The 16,632-nt window shown below is 37.0% G+C and overlaps 1 protein-coding gene across 4 annotated transcripts in view; it reads left to right on the top strand.

Moving 5' to 3' along the window:
* LOC149807182 (GDP-fucose protein O-fucosyltransferase 1-like) overlaps nt 1-16,632 on the top strand; it is a 151,214-nt gene that overhangs the window by 95,542 nt on the left and 39,040 nt on the right. For all 4 annotated transcript variants that reach the window (XM_089963221.1, XM_089963212.1, XM_089963205.1 and 1 more), the window contains 2 exons: nt 7,352-7,446; nt 16,048-16,216. In XM_089963221.1, the coding sequence (XP_089819347.1) occupies nt 7,352-7,446; nt 16,048-16,216 (264 nt within the window). The remainder of the gene's footprint in view (nt 1-7,351; nt 7,447-16,047; nt 16,217-16,632) is intronic.

Below are 16,632 nucleotides of genomic sequence, written 5' to 3' on the forward strand. Positions count from 1 at the left end.
CTTTAAGGCTGCAGTCAAGGAAATTTGTAATGTATTGGCATCTTCAGAATGCTTTCCACCCTATACTACTGTACTATAAGTTAAAGCATTGTTAGATTTAAACGAGGAGGAAGAGACACCATCCTTACAACTCCTTCATAAAATTGGCTAAAAATTAAGATCATGACTGGCTTCAGGTAGAATTAGTGACCTTAGATATTCCAGGGCTTTCTTCTCAGCCATGTCCCAGCAACACACTCATCTTGCTGGTATAAACCTCTGTGTCCTCACTGTTAGATTTGGCCTTATAAGCAATCTTCCTGACTCCTGGAGAAATCTAACCATAGCCACGCTATGAAGCTATGGCCAGGATTGTTGATGTCAGTAAACAGGCAGCTCACCATACCATGGCCAATACCTCAACAGCTTCAGCCAATTTAGACCGGATACGATGTGACACATATCTGCAGTCCATATCACTCGAACCTCATCATACCCTTGCTTTACAGATGACACTGTTTGGGTCACTGTTGCCTTTTGGAAGAAGAATTGAGGAAGTTTGGAGGCAGGCAGCTTAGGAACTGTCCTTCCAACTCACTGCTCAACCCACATAGGCATTTGGAAACGCTAAGCCCGTTCCAGTGCAAAGGGACATTAAGCAAGCTCGGGGCAAGGGATCTTTTCAGTCACATGTGCACCAATATCAATCCCAACCCAGTGCCAGGAGACAATAGTCTAATCAACCTAGGAGGCAGTCATACAGAGGCTGTAAGAAACCAAATATCTCTGCCTTCAAGCCTCCAAACCATAAACATTGACCTACCCTTCCCACACCGACAGACAGCCTACTTGTGGAAAACCAACTTCTGCAATTTTTGGACTCACTGCATCTCCATATTCTCTCAGAAAATGATTGGGTAATCAAGGAGGGGCTTTGGGTTTTGTTTACTCAACCCACCCCCCCTTTCCTCCTCTCCCCTCTATACAGATGTACCATCAGATTGGGAGAAAGATGCCTTTTTACAAAAGGAGATATGGTAACTCATCAAAATGCAGGCAATGGAGATTTGGAAAGGCCAAAATTGACAGGGTTTTATTCAGTGCTGTTTCTTATTTGGCAAGCTGAGGCCAAACATCGATTTAAGTAGCCTCTACTGATTCATTGCACCACCGAAATTCAAGATGAAGACAAGGAGATCAATCTTTTCCTCTATCCAAAGGGATAACTATGCCATCAGTCTTGATCTGACTATGCCATCAGTCTTGATCTGACTGACAATATTTTCATGTCCCTATCCACACCTTGTCACAGAAATTTCTTTGTTTTGCTTACCATTACATGGTTTATCAGTTCAAAGTTCTATGCTTTGGACTCAACTTCAGCCTCAGGGTTTCTACCAAGGTTATGGATTTTGGCTTAACCCTGTTCTGGTCGACTTCATCGACAATGATGGCAGTGTACCTGGATGACATGCTCCAGGTACAAAGATTCTCAAAATTTAATAAACATTAAAAAAAACAAAAGCTGCCAACATGTTTGCTGTGCTTGACGGTGTTATTCGATGCAATCATTTGATCATTAAATAATGTCTGCTTTATTAGCTGGAAATTGAAAGGGTATGAAATTGTACATGCATTTAGCTTAATTTTTTTATAAAAATGACTAGTGACTATTGCAGGCCTACTGCGCTTAGTTCTCAAGTTTTACATGGGTATGGTGTTTGTTTATGAACAAGTTATTAATTTCCTATTTTTTATAAAAATGTTTTACCATTTTGGAAAAGCAAGTTCACAAACGCAAGTCGTTCTCTGCACTTTGCACAATGATTAAAGTAGTAGTTTTCACGTTTCTTTCAATTTTCACAAAATCTGAAGTAAAAGTTATATGCACGCTGAAAGCATATGTTGATTGTTAATTATTCTTGCTGTAGTCATTTAAACTATTAGGCGTACAAGCATTAATTATTGGAATTTGAAATGGATAAATGTACACGGAAACATATGAGAAAATTTTAGCAGTATGAAATTTGTACAGACACTGTTTATAGACCCTGGAACTTATTGAACCGTGCACGTGCTTAGTTTTTCTTTACCTAATTTTGCTGTTAATTTTTCCCGTTTAATTCAAGCACAAAATGATGTGTGACAAAATTGTTGAATAGTTAAATTTGTATGCAATTTTTGCAGTGGAAATACATATACACCACTCCCTCGATAACTTGCGCACATCGGGGTCCAGAAACATCGCACTATAAGTGAGGCGCGAGTTATCGAGGGACCTATAAAATAAGCCCAAAACCAATAAAGTGATTGACGACATAACGGAGAAATAAGGGGGGGGGTAGGCAGATTTTACTGTTGAATACTCACTTTATAATCGTTCTGAGATTAACTGTTAATAAATATCTCTTCATAACGGTGTACTTTATTATTTCCTCATAGGACAACATTAATTTCAGGATAAATTACAGTATATTGAGGCGATCATCAAAAACATTATTCCACGTGGTTTCCGTTCGCTTAACATGTGTACCACTTCACACAGTGTACTACGTCACTAATTTTTTTGTTGAATTGGATACATTCTAGTTTTATTGTTTGATCCAAATTAGATGTTTTTTTATATACAAAAGATCGACTCTTTTCGAGAAACAGTGTCGATTGAACGATAGATAGATAAATAGATTTGAATGTGATAGAAGTAAAATGGAGAACAATAAAAACAAGGGTTAATCAGTACTAACATATTTAATTGGTCTACAAATTTAAAACAACGTAAATTAGAACAAGTTAATACTTGCCGTTTGTGCCACGCTTGACAAATATCAATTCACTTTTTGAAAAAAAAAAGTTATTTTTGTGTGTGTGTGTTACTCTTGGTTTCTCTGCCGCCGAGCAAAATCCCTCAGATTTCTCAACTGCATGAGCTTTACGTAGTCAACATTTTGGGTCTCCAGCCACCTTATGGCAATATCAAAATATTTGATTGCTTCCTGTGCAGAGGGGTGGGGGGTGCAACATCTGCGTCTGCATCACTTTCAACACTTTTGTTACTCCAGTTAGAATCTTCTTCTGCTGCAAATTTGTTCACTATAGAAATAATTATAGTTTCATCTGACATGTATTCGGCTGTGGGGCAATCATTGTCATCACAAATCCACTCCTCCATATCATCAAGAGAAACGCCCATCTCAGGACCATGAATCTGTATGAATTTCTCCCAAACAGCCTCGGCATTAATGACATCAGTTTCACTGAAACATTCGAAGTCACTATCATCGTCGTTGTCTCTGTTACTGTTTTGCTTTACGTCAAAGGCAGCTCCAAGACCCTTAATCCAGCACCCGAGGTCTCTTGTAATCGATTTTTGTTTTTAATGCAACAAACACTTCCCCAAGTTGTTGATCAAAACAAAGCCGGCATGTACATGTAATTAGGTTCTCACAGAAGTACTCACGGGTTTCGATGTGACGGTCGATTGACTCTTTTCATGTTTTCAATGAACAGAATATGTTGTGATTATAATGTTTACACTGAAACGGAATTAAAGGATTAGAACGTGACTTTCACACAGGAAGATGTTTAATTGGTGTTTATTTCATTCTCTGTTGCCACCTGTTAGCATTTACCAGAAGTTTTCATTGATCGCTATTTCATCAGACTGTTTATTTACAGTATACTGACAACTATTTATCATAAAAACTTACATAATATGATATCTTTAAACAGAGGTCTCGCTAGGATTTTAAAACTGGGTCTTTCTGCCTCTGAATTCAGTCACTAAATATCAGTACATTTTCTCACTCGGCCGCTAGTCAAAGCTTTTGAACTAGCCGCCTAGCTGTTACATTATGTTCTTTTTTTTTTTTTAATGTACTCTTATAAAATGGCAACAGTACATCAAAGAGTCTTTCAGTCACTGAATTCTGTCATTGTAAATATCAGCACAGTTAACTGATCAACACATTTTCCCACAAAGCAGGTGGCTGAAACAGGACTGGCAAATCTTTGAATTTTTCCGCGCACCTATTACATGCGTACGGAAGATTCCCGCCTCAGTGATTTTCTGCATCCCAGATCAAAAATTGGCGTCCAAATATGCGTAATTAAGCATTTTCGAGATCTCTGAAATTAATTCTTCTTTAGAACTTGCAAATTTCAAAATATGGATTATATTTTTACGGGCATTAATCACCATTTTCGATGATAAAACGAGCAATGTATCAAGGTTTAATTTATCAATTCTTATCGTAATTTTTTCACGTTCAACATATTTTAAAGATATTTTAAATACATTTTCTCTGGAAAAATCGGGAGCCAAGACGGACACCGCGTTATAAGCGGGATCGCGAGTTATCCGGGCGCAAGTTATCGAGGGGGCGGTGTATTATGAATTAATTGCAAGTCCCGACTGTACAACATCAGACGGCAAGTAAATGGTGTTGATACTCTGTTCATGCTGTATATTAGACGTTGAATTCAGACACAATGATCTGGGGCAAAATTATTGAATATTGTAAATCTGTGTGTAATTTTTCAATGGAATTACATGTATTATGGAAGAACTGCATGCCATGACGGCACGATAGAAAACGGTGTTGATACCCTATTCATCATATGCATTAGTCATGAATACATGTATATGTGCCAATGATTTGTTCTCAGAAAAAAGTAAAATACTGTAAAACCCTACATTAACGCGACCCCGATGTTAACGCGATCCAGTTTTGGTTCCCAATTATCACATTATAGCAGGGTTTCACTGTATTTACAAAGACTGACATTTGTATGTGGATGGTAAGTAAAATTCATCTTCTCTTTATTCAGAATTAAATCCTTCAGAACACTCATATTTTCTGTAATTATCCCTGTCATCAGACCAGAACACCTGTGTCTCTATTGTCTGTTGACTCTTTGTTAAATTTCTGACACATGCGTGGAAGGCAGCATCACGCTGCTACCACAAATGTAAAAATAAAAAATAAAAATACATCTTATTGGTTTATTCAATAGGCGGGGAGGAAGAGTAACTAGAATAGTTCAAACAATGGCTAATTCCTTTTTAAAAATGTACCTAGATAAAATAATTTGCTGAAATTTCAAAGGAAACAGATTACCTTTGAAGCACAAATTGTTATGAAAACTTACTCAGCAAATGGAGAAAAAAAGTCAGTCTCAATCATTCAGTACAATTATTTGATGTTGCCGCCACAATAAGAAACAGGTATTTGTTTGGCTCTCCCAAGCTGTCCATTAGCGGTGACTTCAATAACTCATGCACCCTTCATAAAATAAGCCGACTACAATCTTCAATACAAGCAAACTTTTCTTTAAAGGAAGTCAGTACCAAACTTAAATAAAAGTAATGGAATCTGATGGCTTTTTGCATTTTCCAATGTGACTGGAACACGTTAACTGTGCCGTGAAATATTCCTTTTTGTAGGGAAAACGTTTATGCGTATGAATGCTACCAATGGCAGTTTAATACGCAAACTAACTGTTACTGACTTGGGACGTACTGAAAAGTAAATGTGCTTCATCATTCATTATGTGATTGTGCTATGTTTTTCCACTGAATTCAGACCAATATGACCTCTGACAAAATTATTGAATATTTTAAATCTGTATGTGTATATATTTTTGATGGAATCACTTGTATTGTGGATTCAATGTATATGATGAGATTAGCGTGTGAGTACACAGTATTGATACTCTATTCATGCTATACCTTAGACATGTATATCTAAACAGTATTCATGTATATGTACCAATCTGTGTTTCTCTAAATAAAGTAAACTGTTATATATGCCTTCTCTGTTTTCACTACAGGTGTAGTTCTCATTTAATATGCATTGCTAACTGTGCCAATGAAGCACATATTTTACTGCCCGCATTTATTACCTAACCCCCCTCTGCAATTTCTTTTGGGTACATGCATCATTTCTTCAGCTAACTGACTGGCTGCTTATAACACGGTTCGGTCTATAACAAGGTCAGGTTCTGTGGCTCCCAACTACCATGTTATAGCGGGGTCACACTGTATTTCTGTCAAGTAATAATAATTTGTATGCTTGTAGAGAGCCTGACAGGGCTGGTCTATTAAAGTTTGAGGTAGGCACAGATTGGGATTTATCTTTCATACTCACTCAATGATATGTTCAATACCGCTGCAAACAACAGAGATCATACTCTTTCATCTCATAATGTTTGGAAGATCAGATTGTGTTTTTTGTTCAGCTGATTACTACAACAAATGGAATAGATCCAAATGTACAAGCACAATATGTGATGGCAGATCTGGGTCTTTGCAGTTTGAAGTTGGATTTGACTTACAAGTGAGTATGTACAATAGGTGCTGTGCTTTGCACAACATGCATCATTTAACATGTGTACTGCATTCCACTTAACTAATTTTTGTTGATTGGATTGTATGATTTGTGATTTTGTGATTTTATGATTAGCAATTGATCGTTTTCTATTTCCCAGTTATTATGTCAGTGCAGGCATGATTTATATTTCTATTTGGCAGGTAGTCAGGCATGTATTATGATATTGGGTTATTTCTTTTGGACAGGTAGTCAGACATGCACAGGGATGTTTCTATCTGACAAGTGGTGAACTAGGTCATTTCTGTTTGACATGTAGTTAGGGCATGCAGAGATTTCTATCTAACAGGTAGTCAGGCATATGCTAGGATATTTCTATTTGACAGGTAGTCAGGGCATGCACTAGGATATTTCTATTTGACAGGTAGTCAGACATGCAGGAGGATATTGATGATATTTCTATCTGGCAGGTAGTCAGGCAAACTAGGATATTTCTATCTGACAGGTAGTCAGGTCATGCACTAGGATATTTCTATCTGACATAGTCAGGCATACACTAGGGTATTTCTATCTGACAGGTAGTCAGGCATCCACTAGGATATTTCTATCTGACAGGTAGTCGGGGCATGCACTAGGATATTTCTGTCTGACATGCAGTCAGGCATGCGCTAGGATATTTCTATCTGACAGGTAGTCAGGCATTTATTAGGATATTTTTGTTTGAGAGGTAGTCAGGCATACACTAGGATATTTCTATTTGACAGGTAAAGTCAGGGTGTTATTGATTTCTCATCAATACATATTGTTTTATTCCAAGAAATAATTCCTTATGAACTTTTGATGTGGAGTTGTTAGAAACATAGTTGGAAGAGTTCATAAGTTAACAAAGCAAAGGCATCGATGTTTGAACACTGTACATGTACTGTTAAGATAACAATGACAAGTTATGCCAAGATCCAATTTTATTGGAATGCAAATCACTTTAATTGAATATTATGAATAGCTATATCTGTTTGAAAAATTACCATAAAATTCTTTTTTTCCAGGTCGTTTTGGAAATCAAGCAGATCATTTTCTAGGAAGCCTTGCCTTTGCAAAAGACATTGATAGGACGTTAGTAATCCCATCTTGGAGAACATATGTAAGATTTTACATAATGTGAAAAAAATAAAGTTTAAAAGAGAGGTGTTAAGAATGATGACAATAATTGCGTGATGTAAGTTTTTAGACTTGAAGAATTATGAGAAAGCTTGTTGTCATCATCCATTTGTCTGTTAGCATGAGTATTATTGCTGCTTCTCCTAAATTAACAGGAGGATTCCCTTGATACATTACACATACATTCATCCTAAGTTCTAGTTGGTCCCAATGAAAGATGTGCTGCTTGGATATTCAGTATGGACCCACAGAAACCATGTACTGAATGGATGGTCATATTGGGGTTTTGATCAGAAGAACTTCTTATAATGTCTAGTTGGTTCTAAATGAAAATTTTGCTGATTTGTTATCCAAAATGGCCATCATAATTGCCAGCTTGAAAATCTTGTTAACACTGCTCCTTCCAAATGGATTGTCATATTGACTTTGGGGTTTTCACCAAATGGCTTCTTATGAGATCGCATTGGTCCTAAATCGAAATGGTGCTGATATCATATCCACTATAGCAACTATCATGGCCATCTTGGCATTTTTATTATCACTGCTCCTGAATGGATGGTCATACCCAAAAGGTTTTTTATGAGGTGTTCTCCATCTTAAATGAAAATGGTATTGATGTTACATCAGTATAGTTACCTTTTATGGCCATTTTGAAAATCTTGTTATTGTGCAGGCATATTAGAGATGGTTTCAACACCAAGCGGAGAGTTCTCTGGAAACAGTTCAGCCAGTAGAACATCAGTCCATCCAAGGGTCTCTTGTTTATATGGTGGTTTTCGTACCATAACAAGGTCAGCAATAATATTTTGATTATATAAATATATACTGTGTGAACAAAATCCTCCTGGTAATGCACTTTTAGATTAAAATGCAACCATTATCATGTCTTTCTCATCTTTATATTTGTTTGCTTTCTTTTTTGTTTCACCCAAACATTCATCCATTGGTAATGTGTATCTTCATGGAGGATTACAGACTTAAAACATCCACTAGTAATGTAGTGTATCTCCATGGAGGGTACAGACTTAAAACATCCACTAGTAATGTAGTGTATCTCCATGGAGGGTACAGACTTAAAACATCCATTAGTAATGTAGTGTATCTCCATGGTGGGTACAGACTTAAAACATCCATTAGTAATGGAGGGTACAGACTTAAGACATCTATTAGTAATGTAGTGTATCTCCGTGGAGAATGCAATCTTAAAACATCCATCAGTAAAATAGTGTATCTCCATGGAGGACACAAACTTAAGACATCAATTAGTAATGTAGTGTATCTCCATGGAGGATACAGAGTTAAAACATCCATTAGTAATGTAGTGTATCTCCATGGAGGGTACAGACTTAAAACATCCATTAGTAATGTAGTGTATCTCCATGGAGGGTACAGACTTAAAACATCCACTAGTAATTTAGTGTATCTCCATGGAGGGTACAGACTTAAAACATCTATTAGTAATGTAGTGTATCTCCATGGTGGGTACAGACTTAAAACATCCATTAGTAATGGAGGGTACAGACTTAAAACATCCATTAGTAATGTAGTGTATCTCCATGGAGGGTACAGACTTAAAACATCCACTAGTAATGTAGTGTATCTCCATGGAGGATACAGACTTAAAACAGCCATTAGTAATGTAGTGTATCTCCATGGAGGGTACAGACTTAAAACATCCATTAGTAATGTAGTGTATCTCCATGGAGGGTACAGACTTAAAACATCCATTAGTAATGTAGTGTATCTCCATGGAGGGTACAGACTTAAAACATCCATTAGTAATGTAGTGTATCTCCATGGTGGGTACAGACTTAAAACATCCATTAGAAAAGGAGGGTACAGACTTAAGACATCTATTAGTAATGTAGTGTATCTCCGTGGAGAATGCAATCTGAAAACATCCATCAGTAAAATAGTGTATCTCCATGGAGGACACAAACTTAAGACATCAATTAGTAATGTAGTGTATCTCCATGGAGGGTACAGACTTAAAACATCCATTAGTAATGTAGTGTATCTCCATGGAGGGTACAGACTTAAAACATCCACTAGTAATTTAGTGTATCTCCATGGAGGGTACAGACTTAAAACATCTATTAGTAATGTAGTGTATCTCCATGGTGAGTACAGACTTAAAACATCCATTAGTAATGGAGGGTACAGACTTAAAACATCCATTAGTAATGTAGTGTATCTCCATGGAGGGTACAGACTTAAAACATCCACTAGTAATGTAGTGTATCTCCATGGAGGATACAGACTTAAAACAGCCATTAGTAATGTAGTGTATCTCCATGGAGGGTACAGACTTAAAACATCCATTAGTAATGTAGTGTATCTCCGTGGAGGATACAGACTTAAAACATCAATTAGTAATGTAGTGTATCTCCATGGAGGGTACAGACTTAAAACAGCCATTAGTAATGTAGTGTATCTCCATGGAGGGTACAGACTTGAAAATACTGAATATAATTGGGGTAAGTCAGTAGATGTGCATAACAGTTTTAAAATTTAATAAATTTGATCCCAGGGAGTGGAGCTCAATGGGTGGGGAAGTGTTTTAAAAATCTCAGCGTTTTAGGTATATATCTGAAAGCTGGCGTGTGCTGTCTTTAAGGTCAGGGACATAACATATATAACCAGGTTTTTGATGACACCCTTAGGTTTTACTCCTAGCTGGAGGAATGTTGCCCTTGGGTAATGGCTAGGAAATATGTTGAGGTCCCCTGCCAACATATAAGATATGAGGAGAAGAAATCAGACATACATCCAGTGCAGTTCCTGGTGTAGGGATGTCCCTTTAGGTCATAACTTGGAAACTGTTCAGAGCTCCACCAAATGACCATGTATAACACTTGGACATAATACACATATATAATTTCTGTGTCAAATACATTTCCCAATAAAAAAATAATAGGAAACTACTCTTTGCTACCTCTTAATACAACCCTCACTGAAAGACCACACACACACATACACACACACACACACACACACACACACACACACACATATATATATATATATATATATATATTCTGTAGTCAAAGGGAAGTAGCTCTTACAGATTAACTACCCTTGTTACCACTAGGTTACTGCCCTTATCCTGAATGTTACCAGTTTAAAGTTTTGCTTGCATCATGTTAACAATTCCTCGAAACAAACAACTGCAGTTTGAATCAGTTTTGATCATCCAGCATTTTTTCTTTTAGTGGTATAGTCAGTCAGAATGTTAATATAACTGGTATATATAAGATTTGCATTTATTTTCCCAGTGAATGTATTCATATTTATGAGCATTTTTACTGGTCATTATTGCACCTGTAATATCAGTCAGTAACAGTCAAGATTCCACTGTTGTATTGATCTGTTAAATTTAAGTCAGTTGTGTGCTTATTAGGTTGTCTCATTTTCCTATTTGAACAGTTTGTATATTTCTTGTCTGCACGTTTCTTTTTTCTCTTTCATCGCACAGAAGTCAATGAAGTGCAAGACATACAGATGCTTTAATGTCATGGAAGTCAACAAGACATGATTTGCCTGCACAAAATGTTTTTCCTCACACTCATATAGCATATGTGCAATTTGTCCAACATTTTGAAATTGCAATTTGATGGGCCGCAAAAAAATGGTAATGTATAAAATCTGCTGAGCATGAAGTATTAAGCAGTCATCTGAACAAGGAATCATTGACTAGACATGATGCTATCCATACTCGTCCACTCGGGGCCCCATACCCCAGATGAAGGTACCTAAAACAGTACCTACAGCTACTATCACATCAGATCCAGTCGAAGCCATGCCAAGCGATTCCATTTAAGCTCTGTTGGGATCATGTATGATGAATGCACTATTGCAGTCTCTGTCATCTAGAAATATCTGATGAATGAGTTGCACATAACTAGGGCTATTTTTAGCCTGGTCTAGAAGCCCAATGGGCATGAGTTGCTATCCCATCCGGTGGATGGACATAGGAACATCAAGACTAGGCATGCAGGACTAACTTCTGACTTGGCTGGTTGGACAAGATACATATCATTTCTCATGTTTATCAGCTGCTCCAGAATCTGTCATCTTGAATCATGAATCTGTCATCTTGAGTCATCTTGAATCATGAATCTGTCATCTTGAATCATGAATCTATCATCTTCGACTGGCAAACAGCATGTCACCTAACAGACCAACTGGACCAGTCAGATTCATGATTCCAGTACATGGCAAATGGCATCACAATTGGAACCATCCAGCCTGGAACAACTGACATTGCTGGACTGGCATTCCACAGCCAGACCATGATTCATGCTGGCCATGATTTGGCTGACCCCAGTAGCATATCATACAGGGAGATTATTTCTTTATGCATGCTGATTTGGCATCATCACTGCATACAGAATGTTAAATCCGTGGACACAGAGAAAACGGGATGGGGCCAACCCCTGGTCAATAAGGGGGTGACATGAACTTACCTGAACGATCTGATCCAAGCATGGAAAAGAATGGAATTTAATTTTAGACAGCAATTGAAAAGATAATTTTTTTTGTGCCTTTGTTGGAATGCCCTCCCATCAGTATTACCTACATGGTCAAGGCCTCAGTCGATACTGATGAAGATAATGAACATCCAGCAGATTTTTACCACAATCGGCAGTAATTGCAGAAAGTACCTGGTGTCTTGTACAAAATATTTATGATCCCAGTAATTTGAGGACCTTCTTTTTGGTGAGCCATTTGCCAGCAACTTTCTCATCATACTGGTACAAATCACATACTAATGTTTATCATTTGGATCAGTGATGAGAATCAAGAGCTTTTGATGCTATCATCTTTTGGGATAGCTAAAGCACATCATGGCTTGGATGGAGAGTCAAAGAGTTAAAAAAAACTTAACTCAGGTAATTTGATTGTAGAGCAGCAGCAAAGCTCATTGTGATAATCTGTTTTGCTCTAAGTGGTTTGTGGAAATACTATTTGCTTTAAGTGGTTTGTGGAGATACTAAGTTGTTTGTGGAGATAATAAGTGGTTTGTGGAGATACTAAGTGGTTTGTGGAGATACTCACTAAGTGCTTTGTGGAGACACTAGGTGGTTTGTGGAGATATTCACTACCGTATTTACCGTATATGTTGGGACACCGTATTTGTTGGGACACCATAAATTAATTTTAAAAGTAATTTTTTGTGTGCACTGTATGTTCTGGGACACATTGGTTTTTTTTAGTCGTAAGTTGTGGAACACCATTTAAATCATTCGAAAATTACATGTCGGAAATTGCACTCCAACTGAAATTTTATTTAAAAAAATATAAAACTGTATACTTGACATAAAACTCTTCAATCCACTGCAGCAGCATCTCAACAACACAACCCTTCTCCTGCACACGTACGATCTATTCTTTTGGTACATGAATATATTTTTAGCTTTCTCATATTGTGAAAAAATGTTAGAGACAAGACACCACCTGAAGCGGAAACTGCAAGGACAAAAGTCAGATGTTTTCAAATCTGCACTAGTCTTGCTAATTCTCACACTTTTGACGCCCATCTTATAGTCAGTCCATCCAGGAATGTGATCAAAGTACACTAGAGTTTTATCCATGTTAATGATCATATTGTCGGCGAAATGATCTATTCATCACGTGATTTTATTTTGCTCCAAATCTTCTGGATGATGCTGGGTTATCGATGTTCGCGCACAAAGCATTATATTGTAAACTTTAAAAACTGTTCCATTGTTTCACTTTATTTTAAAAAAATGTCGTGACTTCTTGTGGAGGAGACCAAATTTTCATGGCTAGTTTTCTTCCACATATTAGCTACCTCAGGGTCAAGTGTCAAAAGTCCCTGGATTTAATATGAGTTGTGGCAGACACAGATTGGGGTGCAAATCAGAAGGGCTTGCTCCAGTTATACATTTAATTAGTAAGAGTTAAGCTTGATTATGGCTTGATTGTGTTTGGATCAGCCTGTAAATCTTACCTGCAGATGCTTGGTCCAATACAGTCAGGAACTTGGACTCCATCTGGGTGCATTAAAACTTTTTTAGCAAGCTTCTGTTTAGTGAATGAACAATCACTTTATTTCAGACAATGAAACTGTCTTTTCAGCATGCTACCAAACTATCTTTTGATCCATCCAGTCACGTATATGATATCATCTTTAGGCCAGAATACAGACCTTGTATACTAAGAAACCAAATTTCATTCCAGTGTTACAGATATTGCAGATCCTGTATTCCCATATCACCACTATGGTTATCAAAACTACCCAAAATAATATTTGGCTTTTGTGAATTTAAAAAGTCCAGAACAGATCCATTCATTCTTTAGAGTAAATTCACTGAAATCTGAGGCGCCTATAATGGGCATTTGTCCCTGTGCACAGAAGGGTAAAAAATTGGAGACTTTACTATATCCTGTGGCACCATCTCGAACTGGTTACCAGATAAAGTGACCGTTCTGGTGCCCTAATAGTTAGAGCATCCGCCTTGGATTCGGGAGGTTGCAGGTTCGAATCCTGAGTCATACCAGTGACTAATAAAATGGTACTAACAGCTGCCTCGTTAGGCGCTCAGCATTAAGAAGTTAGTGTTAGGACTGGTCTACCTTGTGTCAGGATAATGTGACTGTGTAGGACATGATGCTACATGTCTGCGGCATGATGCCGAGTACTAGACATCACTATAAACTGCCACACTGCAGACATTGTAGCTATATGACTGAAAATATTTTAAAGCTACATTAAAAATCCTAATCACACACACACACACACATTGAAATCTCCCAAAAATAATAAATCTGTACTCTGGCTGCCTAGTCACATTGGTATTAAGGTCGTGAAAGGGCAGATAAAGCAATGAAAGCTGTCCTGTACTCACCCATTTCCTAATGGAAGAGTCCACATTCTGAAATTAAATATTATCAAAATAAGCATGGTTTTTGTACATGGCAAAATATGTTGATTAAAAAATATGCAAACAGGCTTGAGAACAACAAAAACCCATCATCAGAGAGTGGCAGAAGTATTTTGATTTGAATTTGATGAAGAAAAGGCATTATGATGTACCATTTGAGAAAATGTGGTTGGTATAAAAAATTGGACCATAAAAAGTTTTTCAAGGTTTTACCTATTACCATCATCTTTTATTTTGAATACCTTTTGCATTTTTACCTTTTATATTTTATCTTGTATGTTGAATTTACATTTATTTGGAAGGCTTTATATTCCTAAAGTGTTTTGCAGTTCTTCACTTTTGAATTTTAGAACCTCGGTTTTAATTGGCACCATATACATGTATGCATTTTTGTGCTATGGTGGCATTAGATGCTAATATATATATATCAGCTTAGTAGAAATGATGCCGACCTCCAGCCGAATGTGGCAAATGTTAACAAACATAGAAAACATTTAAATGACTTCTTCTCCAAAGCTGCTGAATAAAATTAGACCATAGTTGGCTGAAAGAATCTTGGCATGAAGATGTTTCAAACTAATACAGAATGATGCTAATATTCCAGCAAATTTGGCCATTCTTGCAAAAAAATGAAAACCTTTTATTAGACATATTTCTCTAATACCACAGCATTTGACCAGATTGACACAAGACATCCTGGCATAGAGGTCTCCCAACTTTATACAGCTGATGCTGACCCACAATCAATTATGGTCACTTTGCTAAAAATAGAAAAACCTTTTAACAACCTTTTTGTTTTTACAAAATTTGCTCAGCAGAAGAGGATTATGACCAAATTTGACAGCATTCAGCAGTAGAGGATTTTCAGGTTTGTAAAAATTATTCCAACTATGGCTACTGTTGCAAAAGATCAAAAATCAAGAAGCATTTATGCAGCATTTGAAAAATGGCTCAACAGAATTGTATCAGACTTTATAGAAATCATCCTGGCTTTAAGGGCTTTCAGATCAGTACAAATGATGACAATTGGCCATCAGATATGGCTGCCATCAGCAAAGCTAAACAAACTTTAAATGATTTCTCCAAGAATGCTAAGCATAAGTTTACCGAATTCGATACAAACTATTCTGGTAATAAGGTTTTTCAAATTTATACAAATGTTGCTGATTTGCCATCAGTTATAACAATTGCTAGAAAAAAAATGAACAGTCCTTTAAACAATGATCCTAAATCAGTGGTCATGGGGTTTTCATCAAAAGACTAATTATGATATCTAGTTGGACCTAACTGAAGATAGTGCTGATCTTATATCCAGTATGGTTACCAAGAAAATCTTGACATTGCTACACCTTCAGAATGGATGGCATATCAAAGGGGTTTTCTTATGAGGTATAATAGGTTATATATGAGTTAAATTTAAGATGGCCACCATATTCTTGAAAATGTTGTTATCACTCAAAAATATAAAATATAGTTTCAACAGTCAGTTAAAAAGAAGGAGCAGTTTATCTTGGATTTATGGAAATTCCTTTCAGCCATTCTAGAACGAGTCCCATCGAGATATTCTTGGATTCATGGAAATTCCTTTCAGCCATTCTAAAATGAGTCCTATTGAGATACTCTTGTGTTACAAATCAACAAAAATGTGAAAAGTGTTATATGCTCTATTTTCCCAGAAGAACATCAAGTTCACAGAGTGGTTCAAACTGGAGCCAATACAGGAATACCACAGAGCTGTTCTGGCAGAGGATTTTATGGAATATCTGGCACCACAGCACTGGCCCCCAGGGAACAGGACTGGCTTTTGCTTCTCCTACACACAAGATCCTTGTGAGATGAAAAAGGGTAATAGTAATCAACATATTTACCTGAGTTTTATAGCATGCTTCAGTTGCAAATACAGTAGTCCTAGATCTCTCATGACATAATCCATTGGTTCAGAAGGATCTGTGTTCTGCACTTGAAATCCTACGGCAAAACAGCAAAATCTTGTATGGGCCAATGCATTATAATGTGGAAGATCCAAGTTCTTAAGTTGTTCACAGGTGAGTGCATGCTGTGCACAAGAAAAAGAGTAAACAGTTTCCAATAAATCTCTCTCCCTAGCCAAGATAGGGCTTAAGCATTTCTGGCCTAACTCTTCGAACTTAGATGTAAAATTAAAATAAAATTTAATCATCTCATTTCTGACACATAAATCTCTTTTAACCCTTTACCTCATGCAAGTGTCCTTGGACACCTCTGCTCCATTCGCATGGAAG

The sequence above is a fragment of the Sinohyriopsis cumingii genome, chromosome 1, assembly GCF_028554795.1.
Source record: "Sinohyriopsis cumingii isolate HCF-2022 chromosome 1, ASM2855479v2, whole genome shotgun sequence".
NCBI classification, from domain to species: Eukaryota; Metazoa; Mollusca; class Bivalvia; order Unionida; family Unionidae; genus Sinohyriopsis; species Sinohyriopsis cumingii.